The 18,685-nt window shown below is 39.1% G+C and overlaps 1 protein-coding gene across 1 annotated transcript in view; it reads right to left on the reverse strand.

Moving 5' to 3' along the window:
• Window positions 1-18,685, reverse strand: part of LOC131667462 (protein Fe65 homolog) — an 82,379-nt gene that overhangs the window by 51,596 nt on the left and 12,098 nt on the right. Inside the window, exon 2 of the mRNA XM_058940889.1 lies at window positions 6,188-6,631. Coding sequence (XP_058796872.1) covers window positions 6,188-6,440 — 253 coding nt within the window. The 5' untranslated portion in view covers window positions 6,441-6,631. The remainder of the gene's footprint in view (window positions 1-6,187; window positions 6,632-18,685) is intronic.

Here is an 18,685-nt window from a genome sequence, read left to right on the forward strand (position 1 = left end):
ATCTGCTGACGAGCGACGGCCCTCTCGGATTTTCGAAAGCCCGAGAATCGCGCACTTAGCCGTGAACTTTGGGAATCCCATTAGAGGCTGATGCGAAAGAGAGAGAGAGAGAGAGAGAGAGAGAGAGAGAGAGAGAGAGAGAGAGAGAGAAGTTAATGGGCGGCTATTCGGGCGCTCTCGCTTATTCATCTCTTTGTCTTTTTGCCAATCTATCTGCGCAGCGGCAGAGCGGCACGAGATGGCGAACAGTGTGAAACTCGATCGGGCGTCTCGTTCCGCGCGCCATCGTGAAAAATCAATTTCCAAGCGCGCCATACGCTGCCGCGACCGTGTGCAAGAGCTGACTTTAGCGCCCTTAACGCGCCCTGAGTTATTCGATCGAATATCTATTTATTCCAGCGAAGCGCACTAGCAGCCGCTGCTCCTCCTGTTTTTCTCTTTCCCACGTTCGCGTTCCCGCGCGCAAACTCCCTCCCTCCCTTTCTCTCACTCTCGCGTACAATGCCCTTTCTGCCAGCCAACCCTTTTCTTTTTTTCTTTCCCTTTTCTTTCGCTTCATTCATCCGCTTCCTTATTTAATAGTGCATTCCATCGCGCTTTCCTTTATTGATTTGTAGTCGCAATAGCTTTTATTTTACATATTCACTCGTTATCTCGCTCCTATTGGCATTTCTGTTGAGCTTTATTATAATTTCCATTTATCTCGTGCTCGAATAAATATCGGTCGAGTTACCGTAACATTTAATATTCGTGGTTCATTAATTATAATCGTAGAAGAAAATCCCAAGAACTGATTAACATTATTGTATAGTTTTAAATATCAGCGGTTATGTGAAGCTCGTATATTTTGATTTCGGTCTGATTTTACGAGTATCTCGCGAGTATTTAAATGTATTTCAACCTAATTTTATAAATTCTCTCATGTTAATAATTCAACTGTGATGAACGTAATTCTTTGATAACAATTTTTTCTATGTAGACTTGATTTCTACTTTAAAACGTGAAAATATTCTTACATCCGAAACATTACGAAATTGTCTTGCAACTATCGTTCACACAAATGTTTTCAATTAAAAATACAAAGTAGATTAGCATTAGAATTTCGTCTTAGCATTAGAATAATTATACCAAAGGTAGAAACTTTGTATTGAATATGAAGAGACAGGTCTACAATTTCGGTCTTTTCTTTACAATGCTAAGAAACTGGTGAGAAATTCTTACGACCTCTAATTAAATGATATTTCTAATAATGCATATTGACTTGAGCATCTGTAGCGCGAAGCATTAGCTTTGATACTGGAAATGGGGGGCCCAGAAAAAAGGGGGGGATTGGGAGCTTAACAGCCTGGTACCGCACAGCTTGGATTACGGTACTTTTCAAACGCAGCGCTGAAAAGTATGTCGCATTAATTAAAGCCTCGAGCAGAGTGGGAGCGCGCGAAGCCAGGCCTCCGAGCTTAATTCCATGTGTGAGTCTCAGTCCGCCTCCTAGCTGTTTTTCCGCACGTCCCTTTCACGCGCGCTCGACTCCTCGGAGCTCTTCTTTCTTTTTTCTCTCTATGTCTTTTTTTGTGCGCTCGCGAGGATTATATTTTCACGCGGCAAAATAAACTCGCGACGTGATATGTGGGTGAGCGAAAGGGTAGGGGAGTAGACAATAATGCTCGGCTTCCGCTCTACCGTAATACCCCGGGTCGTATAATTCGAGCGCCATTGTGCGGCGAGTCCGTGCGTTGGTTTTTTTCCAGCAATAGTTTTACGCGGTCGGATGAGAGCGGGGCTTATTGTCCGGTTCATTGATGTGTTCTTTATTGTTGCGCGTATTTTCAGCGACGTGAAATCTGCTTGCCTGCGCGAGCGCACATCGCTCGATATTATCGACATTACTTGTAGCTACAGGCTGGCTGCAGTCGATGCATCTTTATTTCGGCTTTATTTGGGCGAGTAAATATTTCATTACTCTGAATATTGCGGAACTACTGCAAATGACGCCTGTGGTCGTTTGAATAAGCAATCCGCGCATCGATCACAGTTCAATTACTATACGTATAGCGCGCGCCGTGACAAACGACAATGAAGAAGGAAAGGAAAGATTAGCACAGTCATGATTCATTAGAGGCGCTATAAGTTATGCGGATCGCGAGAAAGTTGCGCCAACTTATCCGGCCGCGACGTTAGGCAGCCGGACCTCGCGCGCCAGAGATAAAACTGCAGAAGCTCTAGCAGGCGAGATGGGGAATCCAACTTTGATGGAGTCTTTCGGGCTTAATGAAGGAAATTCGCGGAGAATGGCGAAGGAGGGAGCCTCGAGTCCGACCGAAGGGAAATCGGTCGACTAGCCTGCGGCAATATCCGGCCTCCAATTGAAACGTTATTGCGTTACCGGCCCGCCCGGCTCGCATTCCCTCTACAGCTCCTTTCAAAAATTGGCATTAGTACCTTGCTCTAATAACGTGGCACGGTAACTTTCGCTAAACCATCATATTTTTGGCCTTTCGTTCGACAGTTATCTCTTCTGGGCTGCTCCGCTCGATTCGGCCGCGATCGATCGCGATTCGCTTCGCCGTGTATACCACTCGGAAAACCTATTTCTCCTACATCAAATATTCGCTTTGGTTACGATAACATTCGACTGATTATTGTCTCAGAGATCGGAATGTTACGAACAACGTACCTAATGTACGATGCGAATTCAAGCTACTCAATTATTCAGTGACATGAATATTGATCAAGTAGCGCTCGCTGACAAACAAAATATCAGCTCTTGAATCTTGGCAACATGACAAGCGATAACTTAATGTGCTTACAAAGCACATTACTGAAATACGATCAATTTAAAAGACACTCTTTTTGTACATCTGACCAATCTTATAAATGAACAGTGGAAGAAGTGAAAACACAATGAAAAGGCATTGAAATTAACGAAGCTGCACATTGAAATCCTCGTTAAAAAGGGGGCACAGGTATCGAAATAAGCGCGTTCCGGCGGAAGCTCTGACAATGGAAGCGAGGGGCTTGGTGAAATAAAAAATATTGTCAACGTCAGCATCTGCCGCTATCTTCCCAAATAAAGATTGTCCGTCGAAAGGACCCTGGGGCTTGCCACGCCGCGCCGGTTACTCTGGATCCGATCCAAGCGCGCCTTCTTTCTTGTTCTTCAGCGCTTTTTGCCCCCTTTCTCGCCCTCACTTGCAAAATAACGTAGCCCGTTAACAACGCCGCGTGCCGTTTATCAAGATTTAGAGCAAGTGCTCCCTTCGAATGCATAACGCGCGCAGGCGCAAGAGCCTGCACGCGAGCAAAAGAACAAAAGCCCGTCTCCGAGAATTAACTAGGCCCGCTCGCCTTGCGACTTTTGTTTTTGCCTCACTCGCGTGCGAGCGTGGCTCGCGCGTGCCCAATTAAGGTCCATTAACTTGCGCGAGTTTACGCACTAACTCCGTTTCTCATTGTTTCGCTGGCAGTTTATTCCGCAAGCTGGTTGCATATCGAGGCACACGCGTGTTCCAGCACCGCGTTATTTACATTTGAGAAGTCCCTCTAATGAAAATGCATGAGCGAATTTTATTGACAACTGTTTTTCCAGTGCGATGAGCCACGCAGTGAATATTAAGAATAATCCTCTCGGAAAATATTTTTCCACCATTGAAAACACACGGCATTGAGATGCAAGAACGCAACTCAGGCACAAACAGCACCCAGCCCGGTCTGCTTGCTTGGTTATTTCGCAAACACCGCTCCATTTACGATGTTGTTTTCGGCTTTTGGAAAACTCGCAACAATGAAGTCGTGCGATCGTGCTCATACATGTATGAACGACGTGCCGCAGCGTAATTGAGTTTGAAAATCAGGCTTCAACATTAAACAGTCAAATTAGGAAAATACGCTGATTGAGCTTTTTAGATGAAAATTTATTTGGCTTGGCGAGTGGCTATCAAACGAGGAAATTCCTGACACACGAAAATAAAAATACATGTCCTCCTTACGGAATTAGCTATATTTTTCAGCGTTAAATTGAGATATATAGATTTTTTATAAATAGTCTTTCTCTTTCTCCTCAAATATTTCGTTAAAATTAATTGAAAAATGAAGAAAAGTGACACATCACAAACATTTTGAAATTTGTTTTTTCGTTGTTTATCGTCGTTGTTTGCTCAACGCTCGCCATCATATCGCCAGTGAAAATGGCAAAATGGAAAAAGCAAAAAAGAAAAAGGAGAAAGCCGGAGGGCTCGCGTACACTCGTGAAAACGTCGACAACGGAATGGCGCTAGCAGCAGCAGCAGCAGCAGCAGCAGTTGGGCGGCGAACAATGTGTACGCGGCTGCGAGTACGTATAGGAATATACACGGGTGGCTCTCTCTCGCCGGGGCAAAGTGGAGGGGAAGACAGCGCCAACTCACAATGCCTCGTCCATCTCTGTGATATTATTTTTACAGCTGCATCGCAACGCGCCAACCGCAACTCATCATCTCTATCTGTCCGTCCCTTTTGCTCGTTACCGACGCGGGCTCAAATTTATGCAACAAGGCCGTTACCCCGATTCTCGTATAGGCTTGCATCCCCAATGAAACCCAGCTAAACGAGCACTTTTTTATTCGGCTTACTGCATACGACTATCGACTCGTTCCCTTTTCTTGTTTGTCAAAGACTTGCATCCCTACGTATTTTCAATAAAACAAGTGCGTCAAGTTTCTTTCTAAATTTTTATTATCAAAGCAATAAATCTCACACAAATGTATATACACATTGACATTGAACATGTTAGATAGTTATTGTTATTTTTATTTACTCGTATTCATGCAATATTTTATACTACTAATAATTATAATATTTCTAATTTCAAACGCAAGTCCGAAGTGGATTTTGCGATGAGATTATGAAGTTAGCAATAGTTTTTTATAGTTTTATATTTTAGTAAATAACAATTTCAATTTATTAACCAGATTGCTGACATAATGAAACTTAGTGAAACAACTAGAATACAAGGTTTCATTATATGCTTCATAACTACAATTTTACTATCGATACTCAACTCATTTGCACTGTTTCTTAATATAGAGGATTGACATATTATCGAGTACTTTATATACTTGAAAATCTTGTTTCAATAGCTAGGCAATCATTATGAATTGTAAAATAATTGAGTTAATATATATATATTGGTAGATATCATTTTTATTATTGTAGTACACGTTGTTTAATGGGCCCTATAAGTCAGATGAAGAAAATCTTTGCACCAACAAGTTATCGTAACTATAATGAATTTTGTTGCATTTGGGCTTAGGCTGTGGGCAGCTTTGAAGGCATGTACTAGTTGATCTATCTGCCTATATTCAAATTGTCGTTGATAAAAAATATTATATTTTCTTTCAGCTTCGCAACACTGACCTTGTATCAATATTTATTATAATTCAATAATTGGCCATGTTGTGGTACTCATTATTATGTATCCCTTATGCTTTAGATGCCATGAAGAAATCCGTTGAAGCATGTATTACATAATTTTGGATGTTATTTTAAAACAATTATTGAACAACTATTTTTTACAAACTTTTCCTACAAACATTTGATTTAGATACCAAGTGCCTATTTCACGAGATTACTAAACATATTTTCGTAGCTATTGTTAAATAGAAATACTTATTCACCGATGTTACACTTCATAAGATAATATTTAGGTCAGTTATCGTGTCTCGTATCGCGCATTGCTTTTACGCAAACATGATATCCATGCTCATTCACCTATTTTTAGCGAGTTCAGCATAACATGCATCTGACATTTACCAGAATAGTACTTTAATTCATTTGGAGTCTTTTGACCCGAGCACTCGCTGTTGTACTATTTACCGTGAAAAAAGTGAAGAGCTGTAGTTCTATTTCGGTACGAATAATTAGTTCAGGCCAACCGACACGTAGTAGAGTCAGTTAACACAATTTTGCAACTCCCAATATTTGCTTTTCCCAACGAGCAGGATGTGTTTACTTTTAATATTGTGTCGCTCCACGTAAAATATTTCGTTCCAACGGCCATTTCAATTATTTATAACTGCCTCGGCGTCTCCTTGGCGAACAATTGATCGAACACAATGAATTTAATTGATTTTCAAATGAAACAAGAAGGCAGTCAGTTAATCGATCGCTTGGGTCGATTGACTAAAATAGTTGATTAATTGAATTCACTTACCGAGGAGTACATCTTCGTCGATGTCATCTTGCGAGAGCTGAAGCTCGAGTTCGCGGTTGTCGTCGAGATCCATGCGGGCGAATAGATGAGCTCTCTCGGCTAGCAACTCAGCGAGGAGGGCGAGATAAGGCGAGGGGGCGCCTTGGGGTCCGGCCCTGAGGTAGCCGGGCAGCCCGAGGCCGAGCAGTCCGCAGGGTACGGTAACCGCACCTACGCTCGCGAGCCCCCCGTTCACCAGCTCACCGCACAACATAGGGCCGTCTGCCCTTGCTGCTTCGCGCCTCCGCTACTACCTCCGCTTAGCCCGGCGTCCGCCAGTCTCCTTCCTTTCGCCTTCTCGTTTTTATATCCGACTGTCGCCAGCCCCTGTTTCGTCACCGCTCTTTTTTCGTCGATTACTCGCCTCGAACCTCCACTTTCGTAACGCTAGATCCTTCTCTCCACCTGAAATCAATCATACAACAGATTCTCATCAAAACGATCGGACGCAACAAAAGAAGTTCGAAACTGTCGAAACTATTTTTGTGGAACCTATGACATTCCATGATAGATGTTAAACCTTTCAGTTATTTCATAATAAATATGTAATTGTAAGTGAGTTCGAGAAGCTTGAGTTGAGATCTCGGATTGCTTGAGCTTTTGCAAAAACTCAAAACTTATCACGATTCGTATCCTCGAGTTTTGATACCAACAGATGAGGCAAATATTTAATTCCATTCGTCAGTGTGTGTTGTCAGACAAACAATTGTTTAACGAAATCAATATTTTATTCTAGCGTGTCATTGGACATAGTAACGTTTCAGGAAATATGTTTCCAATTGTAAAACAATTACGAGGGAACATTATAACAATTAACATATCTTAATCGATTTATTATCAGGAATTATGAAGTGAAAAATGAAAGAAAACAAGTATGCCTTTGTGAAAATATTCAATCTCGGAAACGGTAATTACTCTGCGATAATTATGAGAAGGGGTTTCAGTGCCAATACGACGGCAAACAGTGAACGCGTCGTTTATCATCTGGCCAAATATAATTCCCAATGCGATGAGAGAGTTCATACTGACGGCAGAGTCGATACGAATACACGCGCACGCACACAGCAGGCGTGATCCAAGCCTTGATGTCGTTAAATATTTGCCAATCGTTTCCTAACGCGCTGACTAGACTTGAAAAAGTGCACGAGACCAAGTAACAGCTGCTCGTATTGCTGATTTGTGTGCAAGCGAAAGCCTTTGATCTAGAAAAAATGGAGCGAAGCCAGCTATTCCATAAGCCTTTCAAGACTACCTCGCAGAGCTCTCGTATACGCGCGGCTTATACATGCGGCCAACATCCTCGAGGTCGAGGGAACGTCACGTTTCCGATCGAAAGCACCAGATTTTGGTGCCCTCGATCATCGGTTTGCCGATCGTCTATCGATGTCTGCGCTGATCGCAGCCCCATAACTCCGTGAAGAAAAGAAAAGAAAAATTGAAAGAAGCGTTGCCGGGGCGACGAGCCGTCATTTTGCTGCACTGCTTGCTTGCAGGGCCTCCTCGCGTTGCAGCGCACTCCATTTCACTCAATTTAACGACGCCACATTACAAGCTTGCCCAGCTGCCCTTTATACTCCTTTGGCTACTCTCTCGCGCACCCTCTTTCTTGAATCCTCTTACTATCACCGGCACGACTCTCGTACATGAAATCACTTGCTGTGCACTCGGTGAACCAACCAATAATCATTAGCAAGCGCGAGAGCTGCTACACGTACGTTCTGTGGGAATTGTGTTTTGTACCGTTAACATGATTACAGTGGAGAGCTTGATCGCACGTGCTCTGATGTCTTTCTGCAATCGAATTTAGCGCGCGTGATTTTTCGCTTTTCTAGGAAATCCGAATACTATAATCGAGCCTGTTAAGCCGAAGGCTACTCGATGCGAGAACCAGTCTCCTGTTATCGACAGCACGCGAACAATAAAGAGTGTCGTCTTTCAAACGTGTAACATGTCGGTTTCCCTGCGAAGAAGATGAGAAGATAAATAAGTAAGCTGAAGAAAATGGAATATATCGAGGAAGCAGGCGAGTTGTAGCCGGACAGTAGCATGCGCGGGCTAATGAAGAAGAACGGAGCTCGACGGGGAAGAAAAAATAGAGGCAAGAAAAGAAGAGTTATAAAGCTAGAGGAAACGAGAGTAAAGTGGCGTAGTCGCGCGCAGCAAGGCGCGCCGGTGGTCGATCCCATTTCGGCTAGCGTCGGGTGCATCGCCACTGAACTTACGGATCACAGAGCCCCAGCGACGTGATTTAGTGGCGCGCGTTTTCTTAGAAATCTCCCCCGGAGCTAGACGCGGCCGCGCGCGAGCCTCGTAAAGTCAACAAACTCGATGTAATTGTCTCCTGTCCTGCCCTCAAAGTCCTTCGACTAGATGAGATCTTACCTCTGCTCTTCTTATTCTTCCTACTGCAATCCCCAGCTCACTCTTCATAATTAAAGGGCCACCATGACAAGCGAAAACGTCTTCGGCTGATTCAATTATATAATACCCTTTCACGAATTTTTTATTCGATTTCTTCACAAACAAATGGACAACGTGCACTTTTTTCACGAAAAAAAGTTTTCATCCTAAAAATGCAATATTTTCAATTCATATTTTGCAAAACCATCACATGCGTAAACATTTGTTTAAAAAGAATGTACATATGTATAGCATTTTTATAAAAATTCCTGAAGAAAGAAGTACAATACGTTTCACGTGTTTTTCTTCAAACATTTCGAATATTTTTTTCATGAAATAACAAATTTCGAACAGTACTCACATTAGTATTTACTAGATTCAATTCCATCTATGTACGCTGACCTGTTCAACACCGATTGGTACATAAAAATTGCAACGTAAAAGTAAATGTAAGATAGTAAAGTACATTTTTCATTACAGAGCCGATTTTACGGGATTTGTAAAACAAGATATGCCATTTCATTACACCTGGGAATGGGGCTTGAAATATCGTGGTGGTTAGAAATATCAATATTTCAACTAGCTGAAGTGGCGGTGGTTAATGAACGTCCGAAAAAGCCAGGTTTAAATATATTACACCCAGTCCGAGTATAGGAGGGAGCGAGCATTCATATATATGTGAGAGGTAGATCGATCGCGTGGTGTTCACGACAAAGAGCGCACGAGAGATGCATGCTCGAGTGAGCGAACGGGAGTGAGCGAGAGAGATTGATTGATTGCATTTTGATTGTAACCTTTTTTATTTACCAACGGTAAAAATAATAACAATATATATTACACATTGTTAAATAACAAAATAGTTATCTAATATACTGGTAATTTGATCAGGGAACAATGACAGTTTGTTTAAAGAGAAAATTTCTCTCCGTTATGAAAATAAAATTTAAGAGTTCCGAGTAGTAGCTTGATTGAAATTAACTAAACGACAGAAGACAGAGGGTTCTAGAGGTGAGTTCCTGCAACTTGAAAAGATCTAGATCCAGCCATTGTGTTCATCCTAGGAATACCAAATTCAATAGTTTAGATGAGATTAAATTAAGGATTCTACCAACCTCCGGCGAAATGGTACAAGGTCTGATGAAGCGCACTCTGTAAAGAATTCAGTTGACCTTTCTTAAGGCCAGTCTCGTTTGGAGCCCAAAGTATAAGATATACCCAAACCATTAACTTCGTCACTGAAGGGAACGAACACTTCTTCCTCGTCCCTCTATACCTTGTAGGCTCATAACGTGAGTGGCATTGATATTCTTTTTGGAACCAGCGATAATAGCCTTGATTTGCGTTGCGGCGCAATTCAGAGTCTCCAGCCCAGTCGAAAAGCTACACCATCGTGGACAATCCTACTACTTATCGGGAGCTTGTCCATTTTAACGTGCAGATAAATCTGTAGGTCGTCCGTATGGAAAATGCGTTTAGGGTTTTGTTCGTTTATATATAGCACATTCCACAAGTCATTTTATATGATCACATAAAAAAGTAGGAAACTCAGAACGGAGTCCTGTTGTATTCCTAGAATTGTCTCCGACTAACCAAAATCGCATTCAATAATCTTTTGATATAATATAGTTATAGTTCATGAAAAAATAAGACACACATGTGTTTCTTTATCGGCGGAAAAACCTTTTGAGGGGAAAAACCGCCCTCAAAGTTCATCCCCAAAAATGGAATTCCTAATACATCTCAGCTTATTATTAATAATTTACGATGAAATAAATTTCATATTACTTCTCATGTAAATACAGAACTAACGAATGCAATTTCGATCATAAAAGACACAACCCTTATTTTTTTCATTTAAAATTCTACCTTTTTAAGGGCAGTTTTACCCCCCTCAGAGTGTTCTTCCGCCATTAAAAAAACATCTCTGTCTTATTTTTTCATGAATTATAACATATCAAAAGATTATTAAAATTGTTGAAGTTGGGGAGGGAGGTTTCCTTATTAGTAGAAATTTTTCGGATATGGCTCTTTTAATACAATTTGATCCACAAAAAGATTGCTCTAAAAGCCACAAAAAGAAAAGCTTACGTAGTAATTTAGAAGATGAGATAGTATCAAACGATTTGTTGAAATAAAAAAGTAGTAGTAACGTCGTCTGCTTCTTTGTGTCCAAGGTCGTATGTATGTCGTTTTGTGGCGGTTGCTCCTTGGCGCGTTGAGCCAGCGTTAGATAACGCCACACTTGGAACCGAAAGACGGCGAGCACGGAAGCAAACAATCGTGCCGCGAGAAGTCTTTTTCCACCTGGCTTCCAGTTAGGAAGCATCCAGTCGCGATCAGTTCCCGAGTGCCTTCACAAACTAGAGATCCTACCGCGAACGTCAGTCAAATGGAATTTGTACTTCACTACAGCCCTAGCGATCCGAGTAATTGTTTTAATTGTTAATAAACGTACCTCTCCTTCTGCCTCACAAATTCGTACATTTGAATTACCTTGCGCTCCGAAACGAACGAGAGCAGGCCTGGTACACATAGCGATACCCTACCTAGCTCGTCGCACTGTCAACGCCTTAAAAATTATATCTGTCAAATTGATCATCCCGTCTGCGTGCTATGATGTTTTCTAATTGTGCAGATATCAAGGAGTTTATTTTTGTTAAAATACTCCGTGATTTGGTCATGATTAAGCTTTTCAAATATATTTGATAGAAAGCAGCCTAGTGTAACCGAAACGAAAATATGGAAATCCAAATCAGAAGAAACGAAAAAATGCTGCTCTTTTAAAGAGCAATAATCTGCGTCTGTTTCCAGGCATTTGGAAAAACATCCAGAGCAAAAGAAGAATTAAATTCATTCACTAAGGAGATATTTATCAGCGGCAAAGCTTTTGCCAACAATCTCTGAGAAATTCCATTAACTCCGCATGCTTATGAAAAAACTGCACGAACATCATTAAAATCAACAGAATTTTAGAATATGATTCTTACTTATAGCAATACAAGCATCCATTACGTATTCTACATTCTCAAGGAACAGACATTTCAGTAAAGTAATCATTCAAATTATCCATCAAAAAACCGCGAAGTTACACTTTACTGATCCATGGCAATAAGCCACGATTCCCTTCCATATATCATGTTCTATTTCTTTCTATATATCTCGTCATCAACAGGGGGTGATAAACGTTTAAGAAGGTAACGCTCGAATTCTATACGCACATCGATCTCATTAATAGGCCGAAAAACTCGTCTATAAGTGCAGTACGCCTAATACGTTTGTAACGTCTACGTGTTACAACACGCTTATCAACAACAGGTCTCAACTTTGGATCAAACCAAGGAGCACATTTCTTCGTGAGGCGAATCATTTTAAACAGTGTTAACGTATCAATCGCTACCTACCAGTTAACTCACGAAAAGTTCCTTCCAAATCAATAAATATGTAATCTGTAGATATTTAGTCACACTGAGCAAGCAGTGCAGTCAATATCTCAGAGTAGATCCTTTTGAATCCCCTGTAAGAGAAGATATTTCTTACAGATTTAGGTGAAAAAAATGTCAATAGTTATATCTATGATCGGATGCCTCCCGAAACTACCTAGCCAACAAAAATTGTTTCCAAAATGCTGCCAAACATATTTTTGGAAACATTGCAACTTTTCTCGTAACCGGCAAAAATGTTGTAGCAATGTTTCCAAAACGTCCAAATGTTCGCCTTTGTTTGAAGCCAAATGTTGCCAAAATATTACTGAAACTAATTTTCTGAATGTTGTTGCAACATATGTTTGAAAATCTTTTAGCAACATTTAGGCAATTCTTCTAAAACATTAAAAAAAAAGCCAACAAAAATGTTGCGGAAACATTTTTACAACATATTGGCAATATTTTTGGAAAAATTGATAGAACGTCATTAAAACATTAACTTTTCTCTGGTAAGTACTTGAAATTTTTTATATAGAGCAAATCGTACTTGTTTTATTAATGTTTTAATGACGTTCTATCATGGTTTCCAAAAATGTTATAGAAATGTTTCCGCAACAATTTCATTGATTGAATTAAATTCTTTGTAATGTTTTAGAAACGTTGCCTAAATGTTGCCAAAAGATTTTCAAACATATGTTATAATAAATTGTGACAACATTCAGAAAACTGCTTCTGGAAACATCTTGATAACATTTGGCTTCAAACAAAGATCAACATATGGACGTTTCAGAAAAATTGCTGCAACGTTATTCTCGGTTAAAGAAAAAGTTGCATTGTTTCCAAAAATATGTTTTTACAAGATTTTGGAAACGATTCTTGCTGGCTGGGTGAGTAGTCACTCATTTTTGTAGCCTTCGTCGTGTCATTGTCATCAGTCAGTAACACTTAAATCCATATGTGCAAAACCTTGGAACGATGAGTCGGACCATACCAGATTATTTGAAAAGAGTTCATCTGTGAGGCACTTCATGATATTCGCGTTATCACCTACACTAAACAAGCTTGTATTAAGATCGCATAAAATAATTTTATAGCTATAGTAACTACAGAGAATTCTGAAGATGTTGAAAAAATCAGTGTCTCTGTATGAGCATCTTTAATGATCTATAGATTATATCAATTAACACGGCAGTAAACTCGTTCGGTTCGATGCTACAGAATAAAAATTTTATCGTTTGTGTATTGATTATAAGTATTGACTATCGTCAATAGGCGCATCAATGCCCAGAGACAGTGCTGCCAACCTCCGAAGTTCAAAAAGTGAACAAAATACTAAACCGCTTATATAAACTTTCTCACATTAGTAATAAAAAAAGGAACTTTGCAATTATAACTTCTTGCGTTTGAAATCTGCGGAAACTTGGACCATTTACAATGGTAAAAACTTTCTCTGAATAAAAAAATTGGAGCTTTTCTGAATTAAAAACTCGAGCCATCTGATGTCGGAGCTACGTGGTCTATGACCAGCAACTTACGTACTTAAGAGAGGGGAGGCTGAGGATTAGGATCGAGCTCAAATAGGCCATTGTATTACTGTGCAATGCCAGCCTCCAGAACTTCCTTCATTATAATTACTCGTGATGATTTTTTCATATATTCATCAGCCCTATTATACACACATCCACTGAATTATCGCTCGATCATCCAATCGATCCTGCGACAAGACACATACGTATGCGAAATCGTCTCTGATCCCGATTAGCTCACAGCGAGCTTTTCATTACTTTTATATTCCAATTATCTTTTTTTCAACAGCTACTATTTAATGTAAGATAAAACTGTTTTCTATGTTTCGTTAGCTTTTCTTGCTGCGAATCCATTAAATCCCTCTGAATCAACTCTGTTAAAACAAAATATCAATATTTTACATTATCTCTTATACTCTTCTTATCTCAATTTAAGAAACTTTGCCCTAAAGTTTTGAGCATCACTGTTATTTTCAAACGAACTTTCTTCCAACCTTTCATTATGAATGCGCGCTAACTTATTAGCCTTATTCAGAAAGGAGATAAACTTACGACACTTATTTACCTGAAGTGAATTTCTGTATCACGTAAAATTTCAAATAATATATCTGAATGCTGATAATGATTATGTGACAAATTTGAGATGTCGGGGTAAAAACTTGGCATTGGTACTAAGAAAAATAGAAATATTCACATTCAAGCTAAGGATAGTAGTTTAGTTGGCCATTTCATAAGTGAGAGAAGCTTTGTATAAGCTTCTGATTTACGCAAGCACTGAATATCGTTGGAGACTCAATATCGACAATAGGCAATATGCGTAACTGAATAGCGTTGAATGGTCGGCAATCGGGAGACAATCGTCTGTCGCATATAACGCAGAGCTGAGGAGTTTGAATAAGACTGCTAGAACAAAAGCTGCAAGCCAGTCGATGTTATTAGGAGAGAGCTGCCCTGGTCGACTCATAAATCCTGCGCATAAATGCGGAAGCGGTGCGGCGGCCTATGGCATAGGTATAATAGCTGCAGAGAGCGCGCTGCCAGCTGAGCTTTTGCTATACATTATGAGAAGCCTTGTACAGCTTTCCACGCGACTCACTCGAGCACTGCCGCCGCCACCGTCACGTAGCGCCGCTGGTGAACGAACAACCCGGCAGAGCTTACAGCTGCGAGGGGATCGAGCGCCTACTCGTGGCAAGTTGATTGATCGGCCCAGCCGGCAGACGTAGCTCGACCAGCGGTCGACCTGCTGGCGCCAGCAAATGCAGCGACTCTCACCTCCAACACTCCCTTCTTACACTTTCGCCAAGTTTTTACCAATTTTTCCATTTTTTGCGCTCTTTTCTGTCGTCGTTGCTATATATTCCTATCGCTTATTTGATAAATCCACCTGTTCCTGCAGTTTCAAAATAACACTACAGAAATAGTGTCATTAAAAATATATTATTTTTAATATATTATTCGAAAAGTAAATGAAATAATACTAGAACACTCTCCATGCATTCGATTATTTTCAGCTCCATTTAGACCGATATAAAAATCTATCGCACTATTTGTGAAAATAAAAGCTCTCTTTTGATTAACATCTTTGTCAATTAATTACAATACTTTACAACAAATTCGCGGCAATGATAAAGAAACAACGTATTTTATTTTAGATTTTGTGAATTTTCCAAGCAAAAGCCATAAGAAACCTGAGACTTTTTTCGGTGACGAGTGCAAGCTTGACCTAGTATGTTCCGGGTTTTTCGGCTTGAGCGCTAACAACGTTCCAAGTGATTGAAGCGACAACAATTATTTAAACATGAAAAACATCAAAGATGACAAAGAGTACAGTGCTAAACTTTTACTTAATTCGTTTGGAGCGAAATACTATAATACGATTAAAGCTTTCGCAGCTCCAAAAAGCACAAATGAACTTTAATGCGATAGGTTGATTAAACGTCTTGAGAAGCATCTCCAACCATAAAAAAATATTCTTGTTATGCAACATCAATTTCATTATAAATATTAAACTGATGCTCAAACAATTGAAGAATATGTGGTCACACTTAAGAGTGACGTAACCGACTGAATTTACGTTGCCTTGCGACTGCGAGTTCAATTCATCCGTGGTATCAAGAATAATTCAATCCGAGAACAATTATTACCATCAGAAAAATCATCTTTCAATGATATAGTAGCAAAAGATATTGTACTCGAAACTTCAAAACTTCGAAACTTCAAAACTTCGAAACTTCAAAAATCGATTCGAAGGAATTGGCACAAAAACAATCAATTTTAACGTCAACGACAGTTTCAGGCATCAACAAAATTTCTTCGAACGCGAAGAAATCTCAGCAATATTAAAAAAAACAGAATCATCCAGAACAATTACAACCACCAAAAAAGTACAAACGAGGTAACCTTTACTAGAAAAAGATTCAACCATTAAGTACTTCAATGACAAATTATATTCGAGAGAATGAGAAAGTTTTCTATCACACATATGGCATTAATACTATTAAAAATATTTATCAGAATGGTCAATGCAAATTAAAAGAAAATGAGCATTTCTATGTAAATGTTAAGATCGAAGGGCGACCTATTCGTTTTGAGGTTGACTCTGGATTTGATCATATATTTTTACCAAATTTTCAAATTAGGCATCAACATACCACTACTTCCTACATCAATGCCTTTCTTATATACAAAATTTCTTCCTACGTAATGGAAAAGTTCGAGTCAACGTCGAATACAACGGAAAATCTTTTCAAGATGAAATTTTCATCATGCTGAATAAATATTCAGCTTTGTTGAGATGTAGTTGGAGTCGGCAACTCGAGATCCATTTAATAAAAATCGATGAAAATGATTTTTCAAACCAAACTTTGAATATTGTTCAAAATGTTATTAGTGATAAAATCAATCAAATTATTGCTACTTTTCCAGAGATTTTCGAAGACAACATTGGTTGCGTGCTGAATTATAAAGTTACACTCAAACTATGAGACAACGTCGCATCAGTTTTTCATCGATATATTAGCAGCAGAAATCATCGAGAAAGTCGATAAATTTGACTGGGCATCACCACTGGTGGTCATACCAAAAGCAGATGGAGGCTTACGCCTGTGCGTCAATTACGAGTAGGGCGTCAATCAAAGTCTCACGAAAGCTCATTATCCAATCAAGAAAATCGAGAATATTTTCAACAATTTACGTAATTTTTGTTAGTTTTGTACTTTTGAGTATAGAAAGCCTATTTGCACATATAAGTAGACGAAGCGTCAAGTTTAATTCGAGCTATGACAACTCACAGAAACGTATTTCGAGTTAATCAACTTTTTTTCGGAATCACTACAGCGCCTGCAGAGTTCAATCAAATTTTCGACCAAATACTTCAAGGTAGTCCGAAAATTGAGAAATACTTCGATGCTGTTCGATGGAGTTACTATAGAAGAGTGCAAACAGAATTTAATCATCTGTCTTGAGAAATTAAAAAAATGATCTACACGTTAATCTGAGAAAATATAAATTTTTCCAAGAGTACATCGATTTTTTGGATCACACCGTAAAATATAACAAGATTTTTAAATCTTTGAAGAAAATTAGAACTACATTAAACCTACATCAATTGACGAAGTGAGAATATTTCTAGCTATGGAATTTTATTTTTACTTATTATGCATGTTTCATTCTGAATTTTTCAACATTAAGAGCCAATTATTATTATTATTATTATGTGTCAATTCTTGAAAATACACACGCAATGTAATTGGACAAAGCATTGTGAAAAATATTTTTAACGTTTGAAAAACTATATTATAAGTGATCGAGTTTTAATACTTTGCAATCCAAAGTTATCTACATAATTGGCCTGTGTATAACTCCTACTGAAATCGCGGGGGTTTGGTCACACATGTTTGATGGTAAAGAGCATCTGATCGAATTTGCATTTCGAGCTTTGAATTCGGCAAAACAGAATTAATCTCAACATGATAGAAAGAAAAAAAACTCAAAACTTTCTTACTAATCACTGACAATCAACTTTTGACGCGAATTTGTCATGAACACGTAAATTTTCGACGAATTACATCAACTAAACTTCAGCGCTACGAAACATTTCTATTGAGATTCGACTATGAAGTTAGTTTAGAAAAAGGAATCGATAATGCATATGCGGATTGTTTATCGAGAGCACCAATTTCTACTAATCCACACACAGATGGAGCGATCAACGAAGAAGTTCATTTGTTATGCGAAGTCAGTTCTAATTATTACAATGCTAAGTATAGTATTTGAATTGATACACAATGATTCAACGATTCCTTTTTGTCGAAAATACTTCAAAAGCTGAAGAATAATTCAAACACTGCATGCGAATTTATCATTATTAATGACGTCTTATTCCGAGATCAATGAGTTGTTATTTCAATGTCACTTCAACCATTGATTTTACAAGATCTTCATCAAACACGCATTGGAGTATCAAAAACGAAACAGCTTGCTTGCCGGTATGTATATTGGAAAGGCAACGACAAGGATATGAAACGTTTAGTTCGATCATGTGAAGCTTGTATTCCTTACAAAAACAGCCCTCTGAAAACTCCACTTCATCCATGGTATACACTGAAAAAAGAACTTGCAACGAAATCACATCGATTACGCAGGACCGTAGCAAAGTCATTATTTTCCCGTAATCATTGATGCAAAATCGAAATGGGCTGAGATTGGGGTATCCGCAGCGCCAACTTCTATTTCAACGATTGATCTACTTAAAGACGTTTTCAGTCGAAATGGTTTTCCTGACGTCATGGTATCTGATAACGTAACTACGTATTTTCACTAGTGAAGAATTTTAAAGATTTCGCACAAGAAGCAGTATTTTTCAAAAATGCATCGATCCAAGACATCCTGCGTTAAACAGCTGAAAGAAACGTGGAAATGTTAAAGGAACGTCTTTCGGCAATGATAAATGAAAAATTAACGATGAAAGAAAAAATTCGCGGCAAAAAACTTTTTAGGTATCTAGAGCAACACTGTTAAATAATGACAAATCACCTACTAAGTTATATCTTAATCGACAACACAAGATTCAATTGGATGCTCTAAAACTTGCTCAATTTCAAAAAAGC

Source organism: Phymastichus coffea, unplaced genomic scaffold (genome assembly GCF_024137745.1).
Source record: "Phymastichus coffea isolate CEN01 unplaced genomic scaffold, Cenicafe_Pcof_1.1 PCOF00066, whole genome shotgun sequence".
Taxonomy (NCBI): domain Eukaryota; kingdom Metazoa; phylum Arthropoda; class Insecta; order Hymenoptera; family Eulophidae; genus Phymastichus; species Phymastichus coffea.